Here is a 26,496-nt window from a genome sequence, read left to right as displayed (position 1 = left end):
GATTCTGCACGCCTGCTAGAAGACGTTTCCCTTTTTTTCCTTTCAGCCTGTTTGCGTGATGTTTCTCACAGTGCTTTGCAATAAGGTTGTTAACGCTTACCAGTCTTCAGGCTCTGCAAAAAGGTCTTGCCTAGTAACGAGCAAAACCGAGGCTGCAAATGAACCTGGGTTTGGAGGAGGACTTAGCCTGAGGTATGTTTACTGTTGTCTTTTGTATGGGCTCGAGGTACTGCGCCAGGAAGGGAGTAAAAAGCACCTTTTTGATGAACTTACAAGGGGTATAAGGATGTTTAAGTATTTCTCAGAAAGAGTAATTAAGATAGAATCGTTTAATAGTTTATATTAAAGTTTTAGCGTATATTTTCTAGACGGCTTTTTCAAGTGCTTACAGTGAACAAGCTGGTAAAAGGTGGTACAAGCATATATTCTAGACTGCAGTTTTAACTTTCCATTATTTCTACTTTGCTTTTGCTTGGATCTTGGTGAATTTCCCATGATGTTCTTGGGTGTAAGAGATACCTACAGGAGAGGTTTAGAGGATTACGCAGTAACAGACACATGTTGAATTTACAAAATCACTACAGTTCTTTCCGTTTCATTCTGGTTAGCAAAAAGACCTTATACTTGCTTTTCCAAACTGGCAAACGCACGGATTGTGTCTGTGAAAATTGTGGATGGTCTTGAGCAAGTACACCCCAAACTACTGCTGCGAAGAGGTTTGGATTCTGCAGCTTCCCTTCTTCTTGCCTTTCTCCTCTCCAAATCCATTTAACTCACCTATTAGAAACCAGAGGGCAACCACGTACAGTTTTATCATCGCATGCTGTTATTATATATAATAGTTCAACCTTATCATTACAGTTTAGTTTTAATCTTAACTGTGTAACATACCTGCGTGCCCCCTTACAAATGACTGTCGCACACTCATAGGGGGCTTGGGTAGGTGAAATCATTGTCTACGTAGCTAAGAATGCTTGGTTTTTTCCTTTAGGATATTTTGTTATGTTACTTACAATGCTGTTTCCCATCACCTCACTGATACATGGGAACATCCCCCTTTTAAAACAGACATCTCATAACAATAGGAAACGTAGTACTAGATGGATGAAAGGTGCTAGAGCCTGGGGATTCAGAACAGATGCGAGTGGACTTTCTCAAAAGTGCATAGTTGCATCATTCTTACTGTAATTACTGACTCATTAGGTTCCCAGGCTTTTTGGAAAGACCCTCTGCTTTCTAGCTGCTTTTTTAGAGCTTAATTACTTTGAAAAGTTGTCTCTTGGATCCTCTCAGAAATGCGGTTATTCCAGGGAAAAAGCGTAGAATTCATGGTAGTTTCTGGATTTTAGATGGTGTTGCTGCTTAAAATTGGTCATTCTTTTGTCTTTGCAGCAGGCCTATTACAAACGTTTCCCTTCTGCAACCCTTATGGATGCTTTACGTGATGCTGTGACATCCAGGCTGTGTTGTTACTATATGCCTGTCTTATCTCTCTAACTTGAAGCCCAAGATCGTCTTCTCAGCCTTTGCGTGTGTCTATGATCCACCTGCACACAGGTGACTGGCAGAGATGTGGGCTGACAGGCTCTTGAACCACAAACCTGATTTCCTAAATCAGATTTAGGGGAAGAGAAACGAAACTGGAAACTGAGCTAGAGTAAAACTAGCAGTTTGCAAGTCTTGGCCTTGGCTTTCTATTACGCATTTGCTTCAGAGCAGCGTTAGCATACCTTTCTGTTAAAACTAATAACTATTTAAGGCTCTGTTCTGAAATTGCCATTGAAGCACAGAAACTATTTATTTGGTTGTTTTTTTCTCTTGTGTGTGTGTGTGTGTTTGTTCAGTTGTTTCCTTTTTTCCTTGTTTTCAGAGCTTCTCTGAACTTCTCTGAAATATATGTGGATCTGAGACTGGCTAAAGCCCACAATGCAGAGCTCACACTGAAAATATACATGATTATCTTAGAGAAATAACTCTCTATTCCAAACCAGCCAGCTTTGGGTTTTGTGTTGGGGTTTAGTTTTGGTTTTGTTTTTTGTCTAGGAATCATCTGGTTAATTTGGTCTGTGCTGTTTGCTGATAGTGAAACAGTCCTTTCCTAACCAAACACTTTCTAATGTGTGCAGACTATCATTTCCATTATTCTTTACATCAAAGTAGTTAAAAATATTTGTTTAGTGAATTTTTGTGTGTAATCACACATCAAAAGCTAGACCAGCCTTTTGCATATTTATTTCTAAAGAGGAAGCAGGTGGTGTAAAATCTCCCTTGCAGTGTTGATTGGTAGGAAGGTTTTAACTATTGCAAGAGTTATTTTGAGTAATAAGCTTTGTGCTAGTTCTGGTATCATCTGTCAGGTTGTAGTTCTGCATACCAGGGTCTACAGCGTACGTTAGCGTGTTATTACAGTTGCATAGCTGCGTTTCTCTGCTACGCTCGAATAATTTCAAGAGCACCTGTTTGTAACAAAAAAGGAAAATTTTAAGAGCGAAAACTTGCCTTGCCACAGAAAGTTTTGACCAAGTGAGGTGTTAAGTAGCCTTCCGGAGGCGTTTATTTTGTCAGCGTGAACTTCCTTCCCTGTCGCTGCTCTGCATGTGAGTCACATTGCCCGAGTTTTAGTTGACATTTTTATATCGTCATCTCCTTGGCTTTTGACGGGGAAATGGATCCTTTTTAAGGAAAAAGATGGAGGAAGTTATTTCTTTTGTTTGCAGTTGGAATAGGAAAGATGTAAAATATAGTTAGGCTATCCCAGATGGCATGTTATGGGTAGTTATCTGCCTGTATTGGTATCTAATAGAATGTTTCATACGGTATTAAAAGCCTCTAATGCCGGCTTGAGCAGAGTTAATAGTATCAGGAGTCTTTTAGCCAGCAGTGGGAAGTGTGGGTTGGCCTCAGAAATTAGCTTTAATAAAAGGCACTCCTCACTTCTTTGCTTTCTGCTTTTTTCTTCTCTAATAAGCGTTAACTAGCATCCAAAAACTTACGTGAACGAGATGATGTGGGCTGGGGGAAGAGCAGCACAGCGAGCCTTTCATCCAAGGGATATCAAAGCGTTCTGCAGCTGAACCTGGGAGGGATATGACTATGCAGATTTTGAGAGCTGGGACAGCACTGAGGATAAGCAGTTTCTTCAAGGGAAAGCGAGCTGCTTAAGGAACTCGTACTGCAAATTCTGTCATTGACTCGTTCAAGTATTTTTCAACACAGTTCTTCCATCTTGTTCACCTTCCCCCCCCCCCCCCCCCCCCGATAATTAAAGTGGAACCTGGTAGCACGTGACCGTGCCCTTTCGGCAGTGGCAATAAGGTGACATTTGTAGATGGAGACTATTTGTTTGTTTGTTTGGTGTTGGCTATTGCTGAGAAATGATAAAAGAGTTGTGAAAATTATGTAGTGTCATGGGGCATTTCAGCCGTAACCTGGAAATTGCCCAAGGAATTAACCTCCTCTGTCCTATCTCCTTTACTATCCATCTCAAATATTCCAGAGCTAGGAATTGGTTCCTGTGAGAGCAGACAACGCACCTTTTTTGAATGAGAATTTCACTGATTTGCTCCCATTCTGTTAAAGTTAGATCCTTCAGTATAACTGAGACATAGGACCTCGGTAGTAGGAATCGGTAATCTAGCTCCATAACCGCTTTACTTGCTGCCAGAACAATTGTCCTTTTGATTTATGCCTTGGATCTTTAAAGAAAAATGTCTTGAGCTATAGTTCTAGAGATGGGCATGCTCCTTTTTAATATTAATATGATCTCATAGCGCTCGAATGAAAAGAATAGAGATTTATTTCTCCACCCTCTAGAGAAACCGATTGAAACAATTTGCACATCACAGAGAAGGTGCTCAATGGAAGGTCTGGGCTGGAGCCCCGGCCTGATGCCCCGTGTGATACCACATCGCTCCACTGCTGCCCTGGCGCTAGGTAAGCCATCTGCTCAACCTCCATACGGTGGCCAACACACCGTTCAGAGCCTTCACCCCTTTGCTTCTCCTCACCCCCAGAAATGGGAATTCAGCACTGCACAGCTATCTTACTGGTTTTCCCCCTTTAAGGAACAACAGCTAACCTTAAAAAGCAAACTCCGTGTGCAGTGGTAAACAGTAATCAGGATGGCTACTGGTGTCAATACTGAAAAAGAGGAAGTTGAAAAATTCTAAAATATTCTTAAATTCCCTAAGAAAGGGAGGGGGAGCTTACGCAATCACTTCCATCTTCTGGGGAGGAAAAGGCTGAATTTGGTACTTCCCTTGTCAGAACTTCTCATCTTCGCATACACGAATAAAAAAGTTAAGGCCCTGCCTCGTGACTGGTTCCAGAGGGACTCTGCAAGGGCTGTAACCCTTGCTGCGCAGGTGTGTCAGCCAGTGTAAGAACAAGTGCTGTTTCTGTGGAAGGGAAAATAGCTTTGTCAGCAAAATTGCTTGAAAATGCTGGTCTCATGGTTGGGCCCTAAACTGGTTTGTGTTACTCGTGAGGCTTCCGATGTGCGAGCGCTGGCGGGCTGTCACTTGCTCCCCTTAGCAATGCAGAAACAGCTCTTCCCAAGGCTGCCTTCCCCCCTCCGTGCCGTGGCTGTATCGGCGGTGGGGCTGAGGTAAGGTGCACCATCAGCGCCTTTTCGCTAGTTACCTCTACGTCAGATGGGCCCTTTCCATGCGGAGGTGCAGGGGCTTTGATGTGGCTGCGTTCAGCTCGCGGTGAACCAGAGCCAGATCCGACAGGTTCAATTAGCTGTGGGTAGAGCAAAGCTGGGGGTGCTAAGGGGACTCGTTTTATTTGGGGTTGGTTGTTTTTTTTTTTTAAAGCTCCTCTGTGTAAATGGCAGCTGAGGAAGCACCCGTTTTTCAACTCTTAAATGAAGAAGGACCCAAAGACCAAACGCCCGCTTAGCAGTGGGAAACCTCTCCTGACTAAACAGGATGTATCTTCCCAGAGTAGTAAACTGTGAACGGGCAAAGTATGATTTCCACAAAAATAAATGTGCCTTGGTACTCCAGTGGGAAAGCCTGAAACTTCATGTTGCTATTTATTTTCATATAGCAACCCCCAGCTTGGTGGTGGTTCTGGGCTTTGGAAGGCTGTTGTTGTTTTAAATTCACCCGTGTAAATTTTGAAGCTATCATTGAAATGTGAGGATATAATTTAAAAATATCATGATAGCAATTTCACTGAATTCTTTTCCCTCCTCCCGTACAACTTCTGCGGCTCTCATTTTATAACCCTGGGAGGCAGCGATGAAATGAGTTATATGGGGAAAAGTAGGTTGTGTATGGAGAAACCCTGCGGTAGTAAAGCCTCTGCATGGTCAATACGGTACTTTGTAGCACGGGAAGGCTGGAAATGAAGAAATGAATTAATGAATTCTGTGCTCCAGGCTCTGACAAGTAACCCGAGTTTTGCTCTACAACCCGAGTTTTGCTCTCTGAGTCTTCAGAGATCTACACAGCTTTGTCACTACATGGGCTGCTGTAATTAGAATTTCCCTCAGTAGGTTTTGAAGTAGCCTGTCAAATACACGTTCCCAGGACTAGTAAAGCCATTTGGGTTTGGTTTTGCTTATTTACCAGATGGTAGACTCAGCTTTATTCCGACAAACCCAGGTATATTTCAGCCATTTGGAAGCGGTAGCGGGTTTCTGCAGCATTGCATTTCAGACCTAGGTGAATGGCAGATGTCAGAAGATGGTTAATTCAACATTGAACATACAGAAAAGTGTGTGGTTCATAGCAGGAGGAAGACTCTTAGCTGTAAGTGGCTTTTTAGACATGCTGTGTTTGGTTTATTGCGGATTGTAGAAGTCAGGGAACAAAGGGAAAGAAACAGGCATGGGATGTGTTTATTGAGGAATTACTGGAGTGGTCAGATGAAGCTAATCATCTCGTTGGCTTCCCATTCAGCTGGCAGTAGCTGTATTTACTACAAATGAATGATGGGTGAAAAGGCTTAATTTTGCAGTGGGTTGGTTTGAGCTGAAGTAGAAACAGCAGCCTGAAATGTTTTATTTCATTTTTTTCAGTTGAGTTTGTTAAATGCTGTTAATTGTTCCTTTGGCATTGTATTAGCGCCTTACCAAAACAAGCCTGCAGCTTCATCAGGAAAGCGTGCTAAAATAACCCCCGCTTCTGCACAGAGCCCCTGCGTGAGGTAAGCATTAAGAGTCGTTGTGTTGAATATTTTCAGAGTTTATTTTCTCCTTTACAAAGCACTTTTTGCCCATGAGAAGTCAATATAAAGCGTGGATCCCTTCCCACCCAGGTCAGCAGTTTCTGTCTTGCCTAGCTACTGCCATTGGGTTACTGGCTGGTGGCAGCTCATCGGCCCACACAAAGGCAACTCGTTACCCAATTCCAGTCCCATCCTCCCCCTGGAAGCACAGGGAGGTACTGGAGCCAAGCGAACAGGGGACGTGCTGCACTTTGAAACGTGGTATCACCTGACAAAAACCTGACCCCACCAAAAGCAGCAGCAGGTCTTAGAACTGTAAACTGGGACCTGCCCCTGTTTTTGCACAACTCGCTAGTCAGGAGGGCCTCCGAGCTCAATAACCTCCACGCTCTTTTGTGTTTTCATACAAAAAATTTAATAAATATTACTTTTCAAGATTTATTGCCAGGAACAACACATCAAAGATGCATTTTCATATAACACTAATATCACAATACAAGGTATCTTCATGATCTCAGTGGTTAACCACCGAGATGACTATGTTTATAAGCCTTTTGATCTTAAACGTCGTAATAGCACTTTGATTTCCTCACTTGTTAAGGCGGGCAGTGTAATCTATGGCAAACCTACACAGTGATCTTACTGGACATTCTACTGTTCAAGTATTCAACAACTAGCTTATTAGAATACTCCCTAAATGCAGTAGATTACAAAAAAAAAGTCAAATCTACAAGTGGTTCAGTATTACATATTCATGGTGAGAAAAAAATAATCAGAATTTACAAAATAAGATTGCTGTGTTTCCAACTTCACACGCTAATTTGATATTTTAATTACATGCAACCACTCACATTTCATCTACATAAAGTAATAGCTCAGTTTTGTTCCCTTAAACTGCTTCTTAGCAGATTATCTGCCTGTCACTCATTGTTTGTTTTTTTTCAAGTCTAAAGCAGCAAAAAAAATTTTCTAGTCTAATCATCTAAACTGCCTCAGTCAGTACTTACAAATAGTCTTAAAGTGATACTATGGAAGGTGTTTCAAATGTTTGACATTGTACAAAAACCAGCATCAAGGCATGAAAGCCCATCCTATTAAAAATAAACTATTTTAGAACACCTTAGTTTTGGCATATAGGCAACATGTAACAAGAAAATAAATTCAAAATAGAGAAGCCACAAGCTTACAATGCTATCAAAAACCTTCAACTCTAAACACGTACATATAAATAAAAAGGAATGATATTTTAAGGCTCTTGATTATTAAGTTAATAAATCAAATATACACAGTGATTAATAAAAAAAAGAATTATTTACATATCTATACAAACTTCTATTTTTGACACATTTTCCTCTTTAAATTCTTCATTTACCAGCAACTGCTGACAAGTTTCCCCCCACCCGCCCCCAACAAAAATACAATAAAAAAATAAATAATAAACTTTTGATAGTTGCTGTGGTTCCGAGCTGCAAAGGCACTTTCAAATACAGAACTAGTTGTACGTCACCATAAAACCAATATACAAAAAACTCAAATTCAATAAATATAAATAAAACGTATTATTCTAAAGAAACTGTATAAATCGGGACATCTGGCAGAAAAAAAAAAAAAATTAACACTAAGGAAGAGTAGTAAGGCTACGTGATACCTTACGAAACGTTTCCATGATGTATCAGCTACAGCTGAATTTACACGAGGGCACTTTTGACTAGTTTTGCATAGATGTGAAATGCAGCACTTGGTATTCCAGCCAACCACAGCAACTATCATTGCCAGTGTAAGCCAGCTTGTCAAAACTTAAATTAACACAGGGATTCTAAGTAAATAATAGCCTTAGACTCAAATATTACACAACAGTTTAAGAACTACAAGCTCTTGAGTGCCTTTATAATGATATTTAAAGGCCCTGCATGGCAGCACCCCGCTGTCTGCTATACAATGTACTCCATTCGGTTTAGGCTTTGTGCACTTTCCAAGTCTCTGTTGTCTTGTTTATTTGTCCAGTTCGGGTGTTTTGTGGGCGTGCTGTTGGGGGGCTTCTCCTCTCTGTCTACCAAAGTGTATGCTGGCTGCTTGGCAAATCGGGCCTTCTGCTGGTGTTTGTCCATGTCATCTTCCTCCACCTCTGAATTGTGCGTCCTTATTTTGGCGATTTTGGAGTTTTTGTTTTCGTAGTCTTTAATGGGGACAGTATTTGCTCCGTGTTTCTCAATAGGGTTTTTTATCTGGTTCAGCTGCTCCCTTACGTTGTTGGTAGTGTTGTCATCAGACGCCGTGTGAGTGTGGCTGCTCTGCTTTCTGCGCTTCCGAATGCACCAATAAAAAACAGTTACCAGGCAACAGATCCAGGCTACTGTTAGGACCGAGCTCAGCAACGGCACCAAGAAATCTGGAAGAGATGCAAGACCAGTTAACCCCACTGCAAACCAGCTGTGCCAGCCCAGGCTTTCTACAGAGAAACACACTGCAGTTCTTAAGCCTTATTTTTTCTCTGGGGTCTAGACAGTAACGTAAGGAGAATCTCGGCTCTTTTAGCATACGGGACGTTTAAAGTGAGTTTAAGACTGGGGAGTACTGTTTTGAGACCCCTGGTAGGAAACAGCTTCCTCTTACGCACAGAGCCAGGGCAGCGCTGGCAGCAGTCAGGCAGGCGTAGTTACGCTGCCCAGCCACGGCTCAGAGGGAGCAGCATCTCCTCCCTGAGGGCAGAGGGCCCCATACCCGCTACGGGCAGCTGCCGGGAAGATGCTGGCGCTGTGTGGACAGCTCATAATGGGCACTTCTGACCTCAATCCTCAATTCATCACATAGAATCACAGAATGGTTTGGGTGGGAAGGGACCTCAGAGATCATCTAGTTCCAACCCCCCTGCTGTGGGCAGGGACACCCTCCACTAGCCCACGTTGCCCAAAGCCCCATCCAACCTGGCCTTGAACACTTCCAGGGATGGGGCATCCACAGCTTCTCTGGGCAGCCTGTGCCAGTGCCTCACCACCCTCAGAGTAAAGAATTTCTTTCTAACATCTAATCTAAATCGACCCTCCTTCAGCTTAAACCCATTCCCCCTTGTCCTGTCACTACACTCCCTGATAAACAGTCCCTCTCCATCTTTCCTGTAGGCCCCTTCAGGTACTGGTAAGCCACAATTAGATCTCCCTGGAGCCTGCTCTTCTCCAGGCTGAACAACCCCAACTCTCTCAGCCTGTCCTCATTGGAAAGGACAGTGGCATCGCCAGGTCAATACATACATGGGAGCTCTGAGCCAGCTGCTTGCTTGCTTCTTCCTTATTTCTCCATAAGGAGTGCACAAGCACAGCAGCCCTTTTAACAGGTTTAGGCCACCGCTTAAGAGCATTTTTGGAACTTTTCTTTGTTTTTAAAAGTAGTAAGATCCTGGTGCAAAGCTTCTTTGTTGTTCCCAGTTAACAGGGCCCAGAGGCACAGATTCTGCTACAAATCTCAAAAGCAGGAAAAGCTTCTCCTGCTTTGAAAGGCTACTCTAGTCACAGCCAGCGTACAAGTTCTTGGAGACAAGGAAAAACTCACCTGTTTTATTTTTCACTGGTCGCCTTTGCACTCTGACTTCCGCAACTGCGGCAATTAGCGTGTTGTTGCCATCGCGCTTACTGACAAGGTCAATAATCTTATCTGTGATGTCTTTGATTGGGTTTTCATCTTCCCCTATATCTTCTGCAGACTACAGGAGAAGAAGTTGTATCATTAACACCAAATGCCAGATCTGATGTGTGGGTAATTCTGCTATTTATAAGCTTCCGTGATTGGTTATGGCTCTCAGTACCTTCAATACTTAAAAACCAAGACAGAAACAAGCAGAAAGCCTAGCTAACAGGCAGAAACCAATAATGCAGCATTTCTGTCCTCATCTTTAAAAAGACAACACAACCCTCACCCCAGAAGCACTGCTTAAGAGAGTATAACAGAAAAATGTTTTACTCCCCTATTACAGTTGCTACCAGATGGTAGCTTTCGACTGTGTGCATGTAACCAGGGTTTCTTCCCTGTTCTTACAGGGAATCAGGATGGAAACTAAACCACAAGAAGTGCTGACAAAGCCAGGAGTTAGGATTTTTATGAAATCCACATGTTGCACACACATCCAAGCAATTAACTACCAAGACATTTAAAAATATTCCAGGAATACTTACAATAGCAACATGTATTTCATTATTCGCCAAGTGTGAAGGCTCACAGGTAATATAGATGGAATATTCAACAGAAACATTCTTCAGAATATTCAGATTCCTCAATTCACTGCAAACGTGCTCTGTGGTAAGCCCCTGGAGGATACAAAAAAAAGTGTTGGGTTTGGTTTTTCATACATATATATCTATATCTATGCAGACAAACACACAGATACAAGTTATGAGTTTTTTTTGTTGGTTTTTTTTTGCCCTGAAGGAAGAGTTCTCAACGGCAGAGGAGGTAAAATTTGCTCCAGACCAGCTTTTGTTCTTCTCTGGAGACAAAAGCAGTCTGTACTAACCCTTCTATACTTCCTCTTTTCTTTGATTATAAGGGAGCATCAGCTTCTACTCTACTTTTACCAGTCAAGAGAGTCATTTCATGCTCTGGGAAGCAAGCACGTGTGTGTAACAGCACAGCGAGCCACGTTCTGCTACTTACTGGTGCCATCATTTCTTTGTTAAAGGTAAAGGTGATGTTGGCACAGTTATCTTGGTAGTAAGCATCAGAATTGCATTTGCTCTTCACAGGTTGTTGATTCGAAGGCCAGCACTCCCCCACTGCAGCACAAGGGTGAGTGAAACAGTGGTCGTCTTTGACAGGAACGCAGGCGTGTCCAGCTGGGCAGTCGTTATGACCTTTGGCATGTATGACGCAAGGTCGAGGACCACACCAAACCTGGAAGGGAAAAAAATACCGGTAAGAAACCACTGGTTACAGGACAGAAGACGGCATAACCCAAACCGCAGCACAGCGTACCTTAGAACAGGTGACTTTTCCATTCGTACACTGACAGGTATTACAGTCGTCATCCCACTTAGCCCCATCTGGCATTACTCGAACACTGGTAATGCAAGGCCTTCCTGTAACTGGAGAGAGATTGAACAGAGTTGGAAACTTAGGAGAAAAACAAGTGGAAAAACCTCACCCCTTTCCTAAGTTAATCTAAACTTAGTGATAAGTTTACTTCTTCAATAAAGAAAGATACTTGCTGTAAAAAAAACCAGCACCCCCCCCAAAAACCCCATCCAGCCACAAACCTGTTACCATGCAATTATACAGATCTAGCTACAAGTCTTATGACCAGCTATGACATCTGGAATACCTTCTTGGCATCCTGGACCACTACGCCCCGGTGGGCAAATGCAACGGTACCCGTTAATTTCGTCCACACACGTAGCTCCAAAGGCACAGGGTGAAGACTGGCATTCATTGATATCTGTGATGGGAAGGAGAAGAAATAAAAAAGTTACTCTAGAGTATCCTTTTGTTTTGTCAGGAAAAAACCCAACAAACACACAACCATATGAGAGATTTGCCTGCTGGAGCTTTATGTTCATTTTCTAGTGTCTGCTCGGAGATAGATTCTTATAAGCAGCACCAGTATAATCTCAGAGCAAGTTCTTTGAAGTTTCTGCTGTGTGGCACTAGAAGATCAAAACCTGACCCCTATGGCTACTTAAGCTTTTCAAGGGCAAGGATGCATTCCTTCTCACACAAACACACTTCCTCTCCTTTGACATACTCCAGTTTTGTCCCCCTACTAGATTCTTCAACTGATGACAAGGTTAAACCCCTTTCCAGTTGCATTGCTGCTACGAAACTTCTGTTTCCATGGCTGTTATTAAAAAAAGTGTTAGTGTCCTCCTACCTGTAATTATTATTAAATTACAGGGAAGTGCATACATCACCTCAGGGCTTGTAGATGGATTATTCATTGACAAGGTTTTTTTGGCTGGCACGCTTTCATCTTGGGCAGAAGTCTACGCCACACAGACACAGGCTAGCTGGGAAGAGTACCCTGAGGGGCGCTTTGCCCGCTCAGCTGAACCAAGAGGTTTCATCTCCAGCTGAAGGGACTATAAGATTTCTTTCCTTTTTGGTGCGATTCCTGCCCTCCCCAGGTCCAGATACAGAAGTCACAGGACATCTGTCATTAATCTGATCTACCACTTAATTAAGATGATTGTCTCACTACATGATTTGAGCAAGGGGAAAAAAAAAAAAAAATCAAGGTAGAACGCCATTGAACACTTACTGATCCTGCAGTCAGGACCTGCGAAGCCTGGAGCACATTCACAGCGGTACCAGTTGTCTCCATCCACACAAGTGCCGCTATTATAACTAGAAAGAAAAAGTCATTCTATGTGTTAACAAAACTACTACAGATAAAAAGAAAAATCTAGAATTCTAAAACAAACAAAAAAGCAAAAGGAGGAAAGATAAACATATTCAACTTACCAAGGATGAGGACTGCAGTCGTTTGTGTCTGCAAAGCAAAACCAGCCAACATTAAATATGCGGACTTTGGCTAATGCAACTCTACTGTCAGTAAGGAATGATCAAACTTCCCCTAATGCCCAAGTTACACTTAGCTCAACTTTAACAAAAATATGCTGAAATTCTCTACTAAATTGATTCCAGGCTTCTGCCACAAAATTTGTTAACTCCATGGTGGAACACATGTACACAGGAAGAGATCCTTGTAAAGAATCTAATGGGGAAAAAAAAAAAAAAAAAAGAGAGTGGAAGCAGACAGAGCTGCTCGTGGAAAAAGAATGTAGGAGAAAACAAGACAACATCTGTCTCCACTTAGCTCATTTGCAACTTTCTCATGGCCAGGTCAAGGCTCTATCACATAAAGTCATTAAAAACAAAGATTCAGGTGATGCTAAAGCCTACATCAAACAAGCTTTCCCTTCTGGTTTCAATCTTGACTCCAAGGGTGACAGGATGAGCTAATGTTCTCATCGCGCAACACTCTGGAAGAGTTCAAGCAGAGACGACTTACTCTGAGTACACGTGGGTCCTTCCCAGCCCTCCTTACAGACGCAAGTAAAAGAATCCCCGCTGACTACGCAGGTACCACCGTTATGACAGGGGTTTGGCAGGCAGCTGCTGTTCCTTGCTGTAACAGAAACAAAATTTGCCGCTAAGTTGTTAGAAAGCCATCAAAACTGAGCCAAGAGGAAAAACTGAGGTCACGGATTCAGCGCTGCATCTGCTTCCTGGTGATTACACCAAGTATTTACCTATGTTACAAGTGGCTCCTTCCCATCCTGCAGGACACATGCACTTGAAAGTGTCCCCCTCGTCATAACATGTTCCCCCATTGTTGCACGTTGCCTCATCGCACTGGCTGTCACCTGCAAAGAACCCAAACTATCCTTAATACCAGTGCCGCCTTAACGAAACAAGTTTAAGCAGCCTAACAGAGCACGCCTGTTATGTTTTGGAAACGCTGAACTTACGGGAGTGGCAAGTTTTTCCTTTCCACCCATTTTTACATTCACAGAAGAAGTCGTTGACCAAGTCTCGGCAAGTTCCTCCATTGTGGCAAGGGTTTTTACTGCAGTCATTAATATCTGGATATGTTAAGGAGAAAAAACAAGCTAAGCAGTGCTTACAGACTTGACAAACACTTAATGCTTGAGAGGTGCATGTCCCATCCCTAGTTTTGGCCTGCGTTTCAATCATGGATTAAACACTTAAGTCGGTATTTTAAAAAGCTTTAAGTGCTGTCACTGAGATGACACAATATTCCACCACATTCCTCCAGTTTGTTTTCATTTTGTCATCTTCTTTCAGTAAAGAGGTAGTGAAAAGGCCTATTACATAAACTATCCTATCAGTCAGAGGAAAGGAGCCAAACTCTCACTCTTCTAGTCCTGAGACTGCCAAAACACAAGCATGATGTGCAGATATGCCATTCCTAAAATGGTGTTTACCTAAGGGTTTCTTACAGAAACTTATCCAAAGAGCAGAACCAGTAGGCAAGCCAGGTTCTACTCCCAGTCCAGCTTCATAACTTGGGGTTAGTTCCACTACAAAAGCCTGGGACAAGGAGGGGCGGGGGCAGTCCTTGTCCTCTGTGGCCTTTGAAGCAGAGTTTATGTTGAACTGGCATTGGTCACTATCATCTCAAAGACAGTACCAGCCCTTCCTTCCTGATGTTTTCCCAAGAGATCTTTCTGCGTGCCGAAGAATGGATAACTTACTTGTTTCACAATATGTTCCTTCCCATCCGTCGCTACAAATACATTTGTAGGAGTTGATGCCATCGATACAAGTGCCACCATTTTTACAGGGGTTGCTCTCGCAGTCATTAATATCTGCAACAGTTTGGGGGGGGGGGGGTAAAAAAATCAAACTAGAAGTACAGCCACCAGAAGTCATCATCTTATTGCAGACTATTTGATGCTACTTCCATTTCTAAGGCCCTTTTGAAAGGAAGGGTTATAAGCAAGATGAGAAATAGCTGGAAAACAATGCACAAAATGATGAGCCTGTCACTCAACAATTACTATTAAAAACAAAAAAAATCAGGAGTCCTTAAGATCCATGTTAAGCCCCACTATTAACTACCTCAGACCTTGTATACATAAGGTTTTTAAAAACATACAATTCAAGGCCAGAAGGTTCATTACTGTGAACTTTCCCCAAGGCCTAGCAAATTCCAATCTGCCTCACCCAAGCGGGATATGAAAACTTAAAGCAGTTCCAAGGTTCACTGTGTTACAGGAAAGAAACCTTAAAGCCTGGGAGGAAAGGATGGAATCTTTTTCCAAAAATATTAGGGAACGGTAAAACATATCTTTTTAGCTCTTACTCTCATGACAGTAGGTGCCAGTGAATCCTTTGTTGCATTCACAGGTGAATTTTCCACCTGCTTGGCTCTTGCATTTTCCATGAGGACCACAGACATTTGAAGAAATATAACGAACCCCTTCTGGTGTGCTGTTAGAAGTTACTGCCACAGTACAGCTGTCAATTACTGTAGAAAAAGCAGAGACTTGCATGAGGATTGCCCATTCTATCTGATTTCTTAAGCTAAGAGCAACATTTCAATTTCCAGTGATGGATGTTTAAAAGACATACATACCATCAAATCAGAATCATCTAGGTTGGAAAAGATCTTTACAATCATTGAGTCCAACCGTTAACCTAACACTGCCAAATATGCTTGCTGCTTTAAAATAAAGAGACTGTACCAACTGTTTGTGCATAAAATAATCACAGCATCTTGTCTGAAGATTGCTGGACCATGTCCGTGGCCTGGAATAAATTCAGCAAAGCGGGCCATTTGTTACATGTGTTTGTCCACACTGACATAACACTGTCTTTCAAATAGCTGGTATTTACAACTATTACTCATCATCTCATACAAAGAGAGGCATAAAGCACAGGGCAAAACTCAGCCTCCTTTTAGAAGGGCTACTCCACTGATTACATTATCAGAGCTGCATTACTGGTCCAGCCAGGGGAGGGACAGAAACCATTGCCAGTCATTCCCGTTCACCTGCAAGGTAACACAAACCTTCACAGGGAGTTGTGCGGCAGTGATCTTTCAAGTGAGAGCAGTTCTTCCCTTCGTAATCTTCAGGGCAGTTACAGAAATAATCCATAGCGAGATTAAAGCACTGGGCACCATTCTGGCAAGGATTTGGCTCACAATAATCTATGTCCAGCTGTAAGTAGTGCAGAGAGGGGAAAGGGAAATAAAAAGGGGAGGGGGAAGGGGAGAAGGCTGAGTGAAACAGAAGTTTTATCATAGTTTTCCCTCTCTACGACAGGCAGACATTGTGGAATCTGACCTTTTTATCTGCTGCCTCAATGAATTGTTCATAATGCAGAGTTTAGTTAGACTTGCAACTATTTCAGCAGACAGCGCTCTTGATATTAAACAGCCACTGGAAGTTAATAGTGCGCAACAAAACCTGACATGCAAACGCTTGCAGTCTGTTTAACAAAACGAATCCTCAGCAGCCCATGAGGGTTGGTTTTTTTTTTGTTGGTTTCTCCCCCCCCCCCCCCCCGCCAATATATATTAATCAAGCACTTTCTTGGCAGACTGACAGCGATATCAAGTACAGCTTTATACTATGGTTCACTGGATGCAAGGCATTCAGCGTACAGATCCCGACTGCTGGTAGAAACGCCACTGGCTGAGGGCCTGCCTTTCACCCATGCTTTTTACCTGACAGAGGTTTCCTGAGAAACCAGCGGGACACAGACATTGGAATCCATTGATTTCATCCTGGCAATGACCCCCATTCATGCAAGGGTTACTTGCACATTCATTGATGTCTTTCTCACAGTGATCTCCTGCATAGCCAGGTGAACAGATACACCGATAACCATTAACCAAGTCCTGGGAAGGAACAAGAAAGTTTAGAATTAAGGTTTTTTTCCCTCTTTAAAAAGAATATGTCAAAAGAAAAAAAAAAAAAAAAAAAAGAAGACAGAAGATAGTCCAAAAAAATATATCCTCCTATTCTGTCCAATACCAACATAAAATTGACTGAAATTAAAACAAGACAAGAATATTTGGGGGGGGGTGTGTGTGTGTGTGTGTGTGTGACACCAAACAACACACACACACCCCCAACCAGTAGTAATTTATGTTCTTAATTTCCAAGTACGATATATTAATCCACAATTTGAAGTGGAATATCTGCAGTTGTAGATTTTGCACAACAACCAGCCCATTCACTGGTGACACTAGCAGTGAAAAGGAATCATTTATTGCAGTTATATTTTTTGCTCTTGCTGTTCTACACACATACCCCAACGTGCTGTAGCATGACATAACCCCTCCCCACGACTCAAAGAAATGACAATTTATAACGGCTAATTGCTATTTCCCACACTATTTGTATTTCGACTCAAACGGTTTAGCTACTGTTGCAAGTCTCAGGGAAACCAAAATAAACCAAGAATGGCTTACCCGACAGGATCCTCCATTCTGACATTGTCCACGACAGTCGTTAATATCTGTAATAAAATTAGCATGGTTAGAAGGCAAAAATATATTTACATTAGATACAGAGTTCCAGTCTCTCTAAAACTGCAGCTAGATAAACCTTTTGTCAAGTTTCCTGCGTGCTTTCCTCGAGATAAGGTTATTATAATGGGTGGGAACCTTTCGTGATTCTTCTGCTAGAAGCAGTGAAACTTCACATCATTGTTTTAGTCACTTTATCAGAATATAGCTATGTTATGGACTAATGAGTTTGATAAAATTGTGTATTTTCATTCCACATCAAGTACTCTCTCTCTAAAAACATCAACCGCTGGGACCTTGCCGGATGTTTAAATCCGGGCTTAGAACTTGGTGGCATACATACATACACGCACACGGCTGGCCTTTAATAAACCCAGGGATATAGACACTTACTTATATCACAGTTGTGGCCAGACCAGCCAGTAATGCAGTCACAATAGTAGCTGCCAATCAGGTTCCTGCAGGAGTTGGCATTGACACAGGGTTTGCCCTCACATTCATTCGCATCTGAAAAAAGAATGTGAATAGCCAAATGCCGGGCTTGTAGGGCAGGGAGGGAGGAAGAAAAAAAAAAGCCTACAGCCCGTTTTTCACAGCAATGATCAGTAGTTCATTCAGATCTAAGAGGAACTTGTAATATACAGCATGGATTAGCGTGAATTGAACCAACAAAAGTCAATCGTACATCAGTCTCTAAAGTCTCTCTCAATTTCTCTGCAATTAGAACATACAGGCTACGCTAATTATTTGATAATTACCCAGCCAATCATTAAGAGCAACCTCCCCCCACACATACATCTCAACCAAGCATTTTGAAAGAGGAGTGCTGCAGCCTGGTCATTGGGATTAGTGTGTTGTGTAAAGAATGCAGACAGCTCATTCTTCCTGAGATCATCCACATTTTGGAACCCAGCTGTGAACTCCTTGGTCTGGAGGAGTTGACATGGCTGAAGAGATACGGCAACTTTCTCACAGGCTAAAGGAAGAAATACATGTGGGGGCAGGACTGAAGGCATACACATGCACCCTCCCCACTTCAGTTCATTTATGGTTTAAAGTACGTCTGTTTGGCTTAGTTAACCATTTCCTTCAACTACTAGCATGCATCAGCAAAACGACGACAGAGGGAAACCGCTCTATGCTTTGAGACGCCAGTCCTGCAAATGCTGACACTTAATATTCTCAAAGTGCCAGAATATGTCCATAGGCTTCGGAACTATAAACATGCCTAATGCAAAGGGCACGACTGCCCTCGCCTGCTGCGCTACGATCCCTTTTGCATTTATCTTCCACCCCCACCAGAGCAACGCTGGATGAAGAGAAAAGCAGTTCTCACCTAGCTGACACGTTTTGCCAGTCCACTGGGGTGGGCAAATACACTTAAATCCATCAACTAGATCTTGGCAAGTTCCTCCATGACCACAGGGATTTGGAGAACAATCATCAATATCTGTAATGCAGAACAGGGAGAGGCTCAGCGCTGTTACCAAAACAGGCAATGTCAGTAACTGACAAATTGGACAAATGGTCACCGCTCCTAGGATTTGCCCTGAGGAACAGAGAGGCAACAGGACTTCTGCTTGGAATTTTTAAGTCTACTCTGATTTCAGCAAAAGCCTCCGTTAAAAGTAATAGTAGTGTGAAAGGAGGTTCAGAGCACAGGGGAAGAAGTGGCCTTTTTGCATGTGGAAGTCAAATTTTGACCCAGCAAGTCTCTCAAAATGGTATTTTAGCAACTTGCCAGAACGCTACAAAAATTCAGTGTTCTGCTGCTTTCAAGAAGCCGTCGGCTATTCTGTCCCCTTGCATTTAACAAAAACCTTGGTATGAAGAAGAGGTGCACCATGGTATAAATGGCTGCCAAGAACCAATGCTAAAGCTGGGAAAGGTTAAATAGGCTGCCCTGTAAGATTATCAGGAATTAGAAAGACCTATCTAAACCAGCAAACTAGCACATTTTTAATACAATTTTGAAAGGACTTACTATCAGTGCAAGTTGGTCCAGCCCAGCCAGGCGCACACACACATTCAAATCCCGTAGACGTCTCTAAGCAGCTTCCTCCATTGTGACAAGGATCGGAGAGGCAGGCGTGCTCCGCTGCACCGGGACAGAAGTACATCATGGTAGAGACTATAGCAACATCACCAGAAGCCACCCCCTGCTCCCTCTGCACGATTCTGCTCTGGATGCAGCATCATTACACTTGATGTATTGCACTCCTGTGATTTGCTGTGAATCAAAACGCTGCTAGCCAACAGGAAGTCATCTTCCATGCTAAAGCCATCACCATGCTGCCTTGCACCTGCTTCAGAGCCAGACAATGGTCTCTCTGGTGAGCAGAAGGCTGATGTTCAGAGATACCAACCATTCATGATGAAGCATGAACAACCAAGTCTCGATCTTTGTAGCCAGCCCTGACTTCATAATTAATATTAGAAATTGACGTTTCCCCCCAACCTCAGAAAATATATCCAAAGCCAGCCACTAAAAGCTGGCAAGAATTAACTGCCAAGTGGCAGCTCAGCAGCTGCATCAAACACTTACCAATTTCACAGTTCTGTCCCGAGTAGCCCTCGGGGCAGGAACATTGGTATTTATCAGGGCCAGTGTTGCTGCAGGTACCACCATTCAAACAGGGTGGGTGGGTTCCACAGTAGTTCAGATCTGCAAGAGGTGAGGAGCATTAAAGCCACAGCTGAACCGGAACATCACCACTGCATGCTTTGTTCCATATTCTACAGCCTTTACAGAATGTATCCGCACACAAGAGTAAGACAGGACAACGTGCAAAATTAAGCACGTACGCTAACAACGCCAGAACAGCAGAGGAAGCAATGCTAAGTAGCTGAAGGACAAAACACTCCCACCATGTTTCAAGAGGCTTGCTCACCCAGTCTCGTGCGCACTCTCTCCTTGCTAAGTCTGCCGGTGTTAAAATTCAAGTGTTACACTTGGCTATCCATAAGATTAGCATACCTTTGTCACAGAGCTGACCACCCCAGTTGGTTTCACAGAGACATTGCCATGGTTCAATGCAAGTGCCATGGACACATCCTGGGTGTGGAATGCACTTATCACAGTACTGGCCTTGCCATCCATACTGACACCTTCGTTTAAAAAAGAAAAGGGGGAAAAAAAGAAAAAAAAAAAGAAAATCAGAACAGGGAAACAAACCAAAAACCTGTTAGAATTGCTCTGTGTAGATGCGAGTGTGGAACTCCAAAGCTTGCAGAAAGACTGGGGAGGTGGGGGAGAAGGGCAGGATGAGGGGAGAAGCCATTCAAGGTTTGTTTGATGGTTTTTTGTAAACAAACATTTTAGTAGTTTTGCCAAGGTCTCTGTAGCCAGCCTCCTGACAAAAGAATAACTGTGCGAGAGAACCAGCATGAGGCCGTTCAGCACAATAATGGTCTTTTGGAGCCTCATACAAATGTGGCAGAGAGGGTGGGTGTGCACTACAAATCAATCTCTGGACTTTGACAGGGTGCTTTATAAATTGGGGGGGGGGGGGGGGGGGAGAAAAAGTCAGTGGAAACAATAGTTATCCAGAGACCCTCATGAATACAAGGTTCCACGCATTTCAGCCATGCTGGGTTTTCAGGAAGACAAACAAAACCATAAACGCCAAATCTGAGCCCTCGGCAAAGCACTGGCAAAGCACGAGGAGCTCTCTGCTCCATCGGAAGCTAACCTTATTCGGAACTAGAACACATACACAGCAAGTGTGGACTGGGCCACAGTAAGGGACAAAAGAGAACAGCACACATCAGGATTTTACACGTGTTCAAAGAAGATCAGTTGTCAGTGTATTTCAGAGTTTGATTTATGCTAATGTCTTTTCAGGGAATCATTAAAACATATCCAGTTCTACAGAAACTTTAATCTCATATCTGGAGAAGAATTTATTATTATTTAAATTATTTATTACCACTATCAATGAGCTACCTGAATTCTGTACTTAAAAGGAAGATGTTCTTTTAAAGTAAAGCCCCTTTAAGGGAAAGCTCATTTTGGCTTTCATTTAGTTCTCACTAGCAAGGCAGACCAAGGATTCTTCAAATTAAACTGGATCTATAGATAGAAACAAGGAAAACAAGTTGAAAATGAAAAGCAAGGGTTTGTTGAGGTACTGTATTTCATTAACAGGTCCTGAGAGTAATTGATCAGCAGCAATTATGCACTAAGCTGTCACTAAATTATGAAAACAAGCCTCATCTGTACAGAAGTCAGCTAAGCTTTCTATTTATAAAACCCCCCACCATTCTTCTACTGGCAATCTCTTCTCATGGGAAAAAGCAAGAGGGATCTATCCACTGGGTAATCATACACAGCTAGTGGTGAGGCCGACTTCCCTTCTAAAAAATCTCAGGTGACAAACTGCATCCTAATTAACTTTTTTTTTTTTTTAAACTAGCTATTTCAATAGCAGCCTATTCAAAGTCAATGGGAAATTCTTATTAGTTTATGTGGGTGGGGGGGGGCGGGGGGTGGGGAGCTAGTACAACTTATGCATCTTTGTGTGCAAAGAACATGAAAGAAAACCAGATCAGGCAAAGCAACTTCTCTCAAGTAGCTCTTGGAAAATCCTTCTGTATAGGGAATATAAGAAGAATGCACAAAGATCAAAATTGGGGAACATACCCTTTTAATTTGTGTTGCATTCAAAGCAATTTGCCTATGATCTTGCACACAGGTGAAAACTAAGGGGCCTCACCTGCAAAACCAGGTATCCAAATCGAGAATTTTACTCCTTTCTACCAAATCAAAGGGGTATTTTTTTGTTTTCTTTAAAGCAAGCATATAGAGAAACAAGTAATTAAAAAAACCAAAACACATAGGAAAAAAAAAAAAAGCCATGAGCTTTCCTCAGACATCAGCTTCAAAGTGTAACAAACAAAATTGGGTACGACTATGGGCATTAAAAAAAGCAGCTAGATATCAATTCCAGAAAAAAATTCATGGTAACAATTCTTGTTTAATAATATGTATGCAGCAGTTTCTCATGAGAAATTTAAAGTTAGCTTTCCTTGTATAGTGATTCATGAGTAAATATGGTTTTGTTGGCTGGCTTGCATTAAAGAAAGTGACTTGCACCAAAAGGGAAAAGGATATTTTAAGAATGTTTGCAAGTTGTCTATTGTACCAGAACCCAGAGCAGTTTCTGCTGGGATGTTATTTTTAAACCCTGTTGCATTTGTAACATACAGGCTACATGACTCATCAAAACTTGAAAGAAAATAAAATCTTGTTTCTCTGTTCACTTTAAAGATATTGGTCTAACTTGGCAAGCAGCAGTTATCTGAAAGCACCAGAAGGACAGCATTGTTTCAAGACTATGCAAATCAAGTGTGGGAAAGTTGCACCTTAAGTAAATAAGAGCACTAGTGCATGTCTGGGCAGTGAGTGGGAGGTAAGAGACTTAGAAAGAGAAAGGAAAGAAAAAAAAAATCTGGAAACAAAGCCTGTTGTTCTGACCAGGAGACAGCAACCCCTACAAGGCATGTTTATTCTGATGACAGAAGCACAAATCACTGGTAGCCTTGACTGATATACTCCTCTCGCCATCTGGCCTCCCCAATACTTACACTACTTGCTAAGCTTTTGGTTTGGTTTTTTTTTTTTTTTAATTAAAGAAAGATTTAGATTTGGTGTTCTGGGGGTTAACCAGCTTATATCAGTGCTGCTAAACATTAAAGAAATCATTGAACAACCCGCAACAGTCAATCCTGCAGCTTGACTTTCACTTTGCCTTGTCTCTTGTGGAGGATGAGAAGTTACTTCCTACCTTACTTTCAGAATGTTCCTTGATGATTTTTTTGTTTTGGTTTTGAAGCATAGATTACAGGGCCAGAGAGAGAGAACAAACCACTGTGACTATTTAGCCTGACTTCTTATATTATATAGTTTGTCAAACACCCCAGATTTAGTTCTTGTTTGAACTACAGCTTATCTGGAAAGAAAAGCGGTCTACTTCATGCAAAGGTTTCCAGCAATAGATAATCCACCAATATGTTTTTGTTAGGCAGAAAAATTACTTTCTGTTCCTTCAGACTTCTGAGTTTTAATCATGAATACCCAAGCTTCACTTTTAACCCTTCCTATAGGGGATCAATATGAACATTTTGTAATCGAAGAAGCCCTCAGTTCCCTATCACATATAAACAGAAATGATAAAGGGTTACATGAAGCAAGTTACAACTTGTGTATTGATAAAGGGTGTCCCCATTTAATAGCCATTAACCCTCTATTAGTAAAGGAGAAAACTTCCCTGTGATGTAAATATATGCTATGTATTTTGAAGCATTCCAAATATGTAATTGTTGCGTTATGGATAAACTCTGCTTTTCATGGTCTCCTTGCCAGAACAGAACGGACTTCAAAGCATGGGAGCAAAATTCTACATTCATCAGAGCCTACTGACAAGATTTCATCCCAGCTATTAACCTCTCAGCACTTGGAGCCTGGCTCACAATGGTAAAGGAACCGAGAGATTTAACTAATCCCATTCTAAAGAATGCTTGACTTTTGCCCACTGCTGGAAGAAACCAGGGGGTGGGAGGAAGGAAGGGGGAAACAGTGAAAGGGAGAAGAGGAGAGAAAAGCCACACTGTACTTCAAGCTTGTAGTTGAAAAAGCCTATTAATCAGGCTGTTGAAAAAACAACAAAAAAAAAACCCCGCAACAAAAAACATACCCACAAAACATTTGCACTATTTATGCAGAAACAATTAGCTAGTGCTCATTAGGCAGCATTCACACGATTTATTCCATACCCTCCTCCCCCCCCAGTGCCACCATTTCACAAACCAAAAGCTTCTTAAAATTATCAGTGCATTGAAAGCCTGCTCCCCCCCTTATTCTGGGCAAGTCAGCATGAATAATGTGCCTTGGTCAAAAACATGACTCCAAAAACACCCTCCCTCCCCAGTCCTATTGTGTTTAGCATCACTTGCTTAATTATTTGGGGGGGTGGGGGGACGACAAGGAGGGAGCGGGAGCATTTACCTGCACTCTCCTGGAATTGTGCAAGAACCATGCTTAGGGCTACATCCCTGACGACAAATAGCTGTTAAAACAAAAAAGAAGAGTATCAGCATGCTGCCTGCTTCCTGCATCTTCACACTCGTGGGAATGTTTTAATCTCTAACCAGCATTGTAATCCTACTAAATCCATGGTTTTAACAAGTCTCTCCTATCAAGTCTACTGGAAGGAAAACCAAGGTAGGTGGCTCCCTGTGATAGGAAATCTATCAGCTAGCTCTGCAGAGGAATGGTACCTAACACTGTTCAAAGAGTTTTTTCTATGCAAGAAAAACCACCTAGCCTTAGAGAGCTCAAGTCACTTTGAGTTTACAGGTTTCCTTTCTCTGTCTTTTGCAGGTGAACTGGCCACTCTCCCTCCCCTTACATCCAATTCAAAGCAACTGTTAACTACTCTGGATTTACTTTTGAACCATATCTCTGAACAGACAGGATATTAAGATGAGCGTCGATTCAAATTGCAGGTAAACTCAGTCAGCAAGACATGCTGATAGTCTGTTGCTATTCAGAGTCCTCCCTTCTCCTTCTGAAATTACCTAGGAAGTTGCCATTCCCTAATAAACATGTTAAACATCATCTCAGGTAGAACAAACAGCCTGGGACTTTTCAAACACCAAAGCTTTACACTTGCCAGGTCAGCTCTAAAGCGACTCTCTCCTTCCTGCTTGTCTTGAAGTTCTGCACCAAAGGGGAAATCCTTTTTGAAGTCAGCAGCAGAACTCCCATTGAAGTCAATGGGCTGGGTTTTCTTCCCAAGGGCAAAGATGTGGATAATCAGAGAAATAACACATCTGCTAAATGCCCAGTACTTGTCAGACCTCACCAAGATTTTAAATCAAGGCAGAAACTAGTCTTCTCCTCCCGCTAGTGCTCTGTGTAAAGAGTTAGTCGCTGTCCCATCAAGTCCTTAGCCCTGTTGTCTGTACAACCTGACCACTGAATTGCAACCTGGATACAATGCACTCAAATCCCACCCAAGCCTGCTGATCATTTGGGGGTCACGGGTTCATCACAAACCTTTGTTGCATTCTGGTCCCATCCAGCCTTCCAAGCAGGTTTTGTTGCCATTCTGGTCACAGGTATGGTGAGTGAAGAAATCATCTCTTGGTCGACAAAACTTGTTGCAGCCAAAGCCATAGTAATGCTCTGCACAAGTCACACGGATTTGATACTCGAAGTGGGCAACTCCTGCATTATGTTTCAAAGTCTGCCACTGGCGGCTTGGATTGATCATGCCAGAGTGGGATGCCTTCTCAATAATGCGATCGGGATCTAGAAGTCAAAAGAGATGTCAGAGTTAAAATTTCGTTTAGGTATCATTACCTCCCACATCACAGCTCTCTAGCTTCACAGGCAAGACTCTCTGAGGCAGCCAGTTGGCTTTATTAATTTTCTGTTTTAGAGAGCTAGATAAGGCTGCCCTGCAGCTACAAACCATTAACGAAACATGCATGCAGCATTATCAAACAGAACAAAGCTTGAAATCAAAAGGGACTGTTAGGTTACTGCCAATCACTTATCTCTTTTGCACTGTAAGGACATCCAATAAGAATCATACAGTTCGTGATTAAAGAAAATTCAGCTGCTTTTACTTCTAGCTCAAATAGTTTGGTACATAATGTGGTTTTCCAGGCTTCTCCATTCATGATACTAGTTTTGTTTTTAACTGGAATCTTTACAAAAACATCGTACTACAATAGCCTAAAAAAGCAATGTCCACAAACTCAATGTAAGCACCACAAAAGGTTTGCAGCCTTCTGGGACTCTGATGTAAACACTAAATTGAAAACTACCAACTCTGGCATTCGGATGACATCAGTGATCGCACCAGGTTTTGGCCAAGAAATACCATGGAAATTCTCTCTTCAGATGTTAGCTGACACTAAAAAGTCAAGATTACCGGAGCTCGAAGCAGAGAGCTCAAATTACTGCATATATGTGCTCCAGATCCCCCTTTTCTCTACAGAGCATTTCAAAGTTTAGACTTTCTACTTGACATTTAGTTCCAGCAAAACTCTTCTGGCTTTTAGAGCCCCACAATTGTCTAAATTATGGCTTGAAATAATAATATTTCACATTAGCTCGGAACATTGTACACATCTGTGGCATTTCACTTTGTAGTCCAGGTCTTGTGACTTAAAAGATCTGACACTGCCTTACGACCTGCTGCTAGCAAGCACTTGACTGCCGAGTGAAAGTTTATCATGAAACAGCCAAAATATCCATGCAGACACAGTAGAAAAAACAAGAATAAGTACCAGGCTATACTGTTCTGTATATGGGAGCATAA

General features: G+C 42.2%; 1 protein-coding gene and 1 long non-coding RNA gene across 2 annotated transcripts in view; one reads left to right on the top strand and one right to left on the bottom strand.

The window, feature by feature from the left end:
• The first annotated feature begins 73 nt into the window (after positions 1-73).
• Positions 74-25,335, top strand: LOC142601177 (uncharacterized). Its single transcript, XR_012834809.1, has 3 exons — positions 74-192; positions 23,534-23,639; positions 24,546-25,335. It is a non-coding gene; the product is annotated as an uncharacterized LOC142601177 (long non-coding RNA).
• Positions 6,602-26,496, bottom strand: part of JAG1 (jagged canonical Notch ligand 1) — a 37,079-nt gene continuing 17,184 nt past the window's right edge. The window contains exons 4-26 of the mRNA XM_075749769.1: positions 25,224-25,478; positions 24,171-24,231; positions 20,142-20,272; positions 19,710-19,829; positions 19,149-19,262; positions 18,501-18,614; positions 17,558-17,671; positions 17,108-17,154; positions 16,358-16,531; positions 15,698-15,848; positions 14,990-15,154; positions 14,379-14,492; positions 13,632-13,745; positions 13,413-13,526; positions 13,172-13,288; positions 12,622-12,649; positions 12,419-12,504; positions 11,486-11,599; positions 11,140-11,249; positions 10,822-11,058; positions 10,344-10,475; positions 9,724-9,874; positions 6,602-8,566 (exon numbers count right to left, since the gene is read on the bottom strand). Coding sequence (XP_075605884.1) covers positions 8,109-8,566; positions 9,724-9,874; positions 10,344-10,475; positions 10,822-11,058; positions 11,140-11,249; positions 11,486-11,599; positions 12,419-12,504; positions 12,622-12,649; positions 13,172-13,288; positions 13,413-13,526; positions 13,632-13,745; positions 14,379-14,492; positions 14,990-15,154; positions 15,698-15,848; positions 16,358-16,531; positions 17,108-17,154; positions 17,558-17,671; positions 18,501-18,614; positions 19,149-19,262; positions 19,710-19,829; positions 20,142-20,272; positions 24,171-24,231; positions 25,224-25,478 — 3,221 coding nt within the window. The 3' untranslated portion in view covers positions 6,602-8,108. The remainder of the gene's footprint in view (positions 8,567-9,723; positions 9,875-10,343; positions 10,476-10,821; positions 11,059-11,139; positions 11,250-11,485; positions 11,600-12,418; positions 12,505-12,621; positions 12,650-13,171; positions 13,289-13,412; positions 13,527-13,631; positions 13,746-14,378; positions 14,493-14,989; positions 15,155-15,697; positions 15,849-16,357; positions 16,532-17,107; positions 17,155-17,557; positions 17,672-18,500; positions 18,615-19,148; positions 19,263-19,709; positions 19,830-20,141; positions 20,273-24,170; positions 24,232-25,223; positions 25,479-26,496) is intronic.

The sequence above is a fragment of the Balearica regulorum genome, chromosome 3 (assembly GCF_011004875.1).
Source record: "Balearica regulorum gibbericeps isolate bBalReg1 chromosome 3, bBalReg1.pri, whole genome shotgun sequence".
Classification (NCBI taxonomy): Eukaryota; Metazoa; Chordata; class Aves; order Gruiformes; family Gruidae; genus Balearica; species Balearica regulorum.
This window is presented reverse-complemented; position numbering and strand designations above follow the sequence as displayed.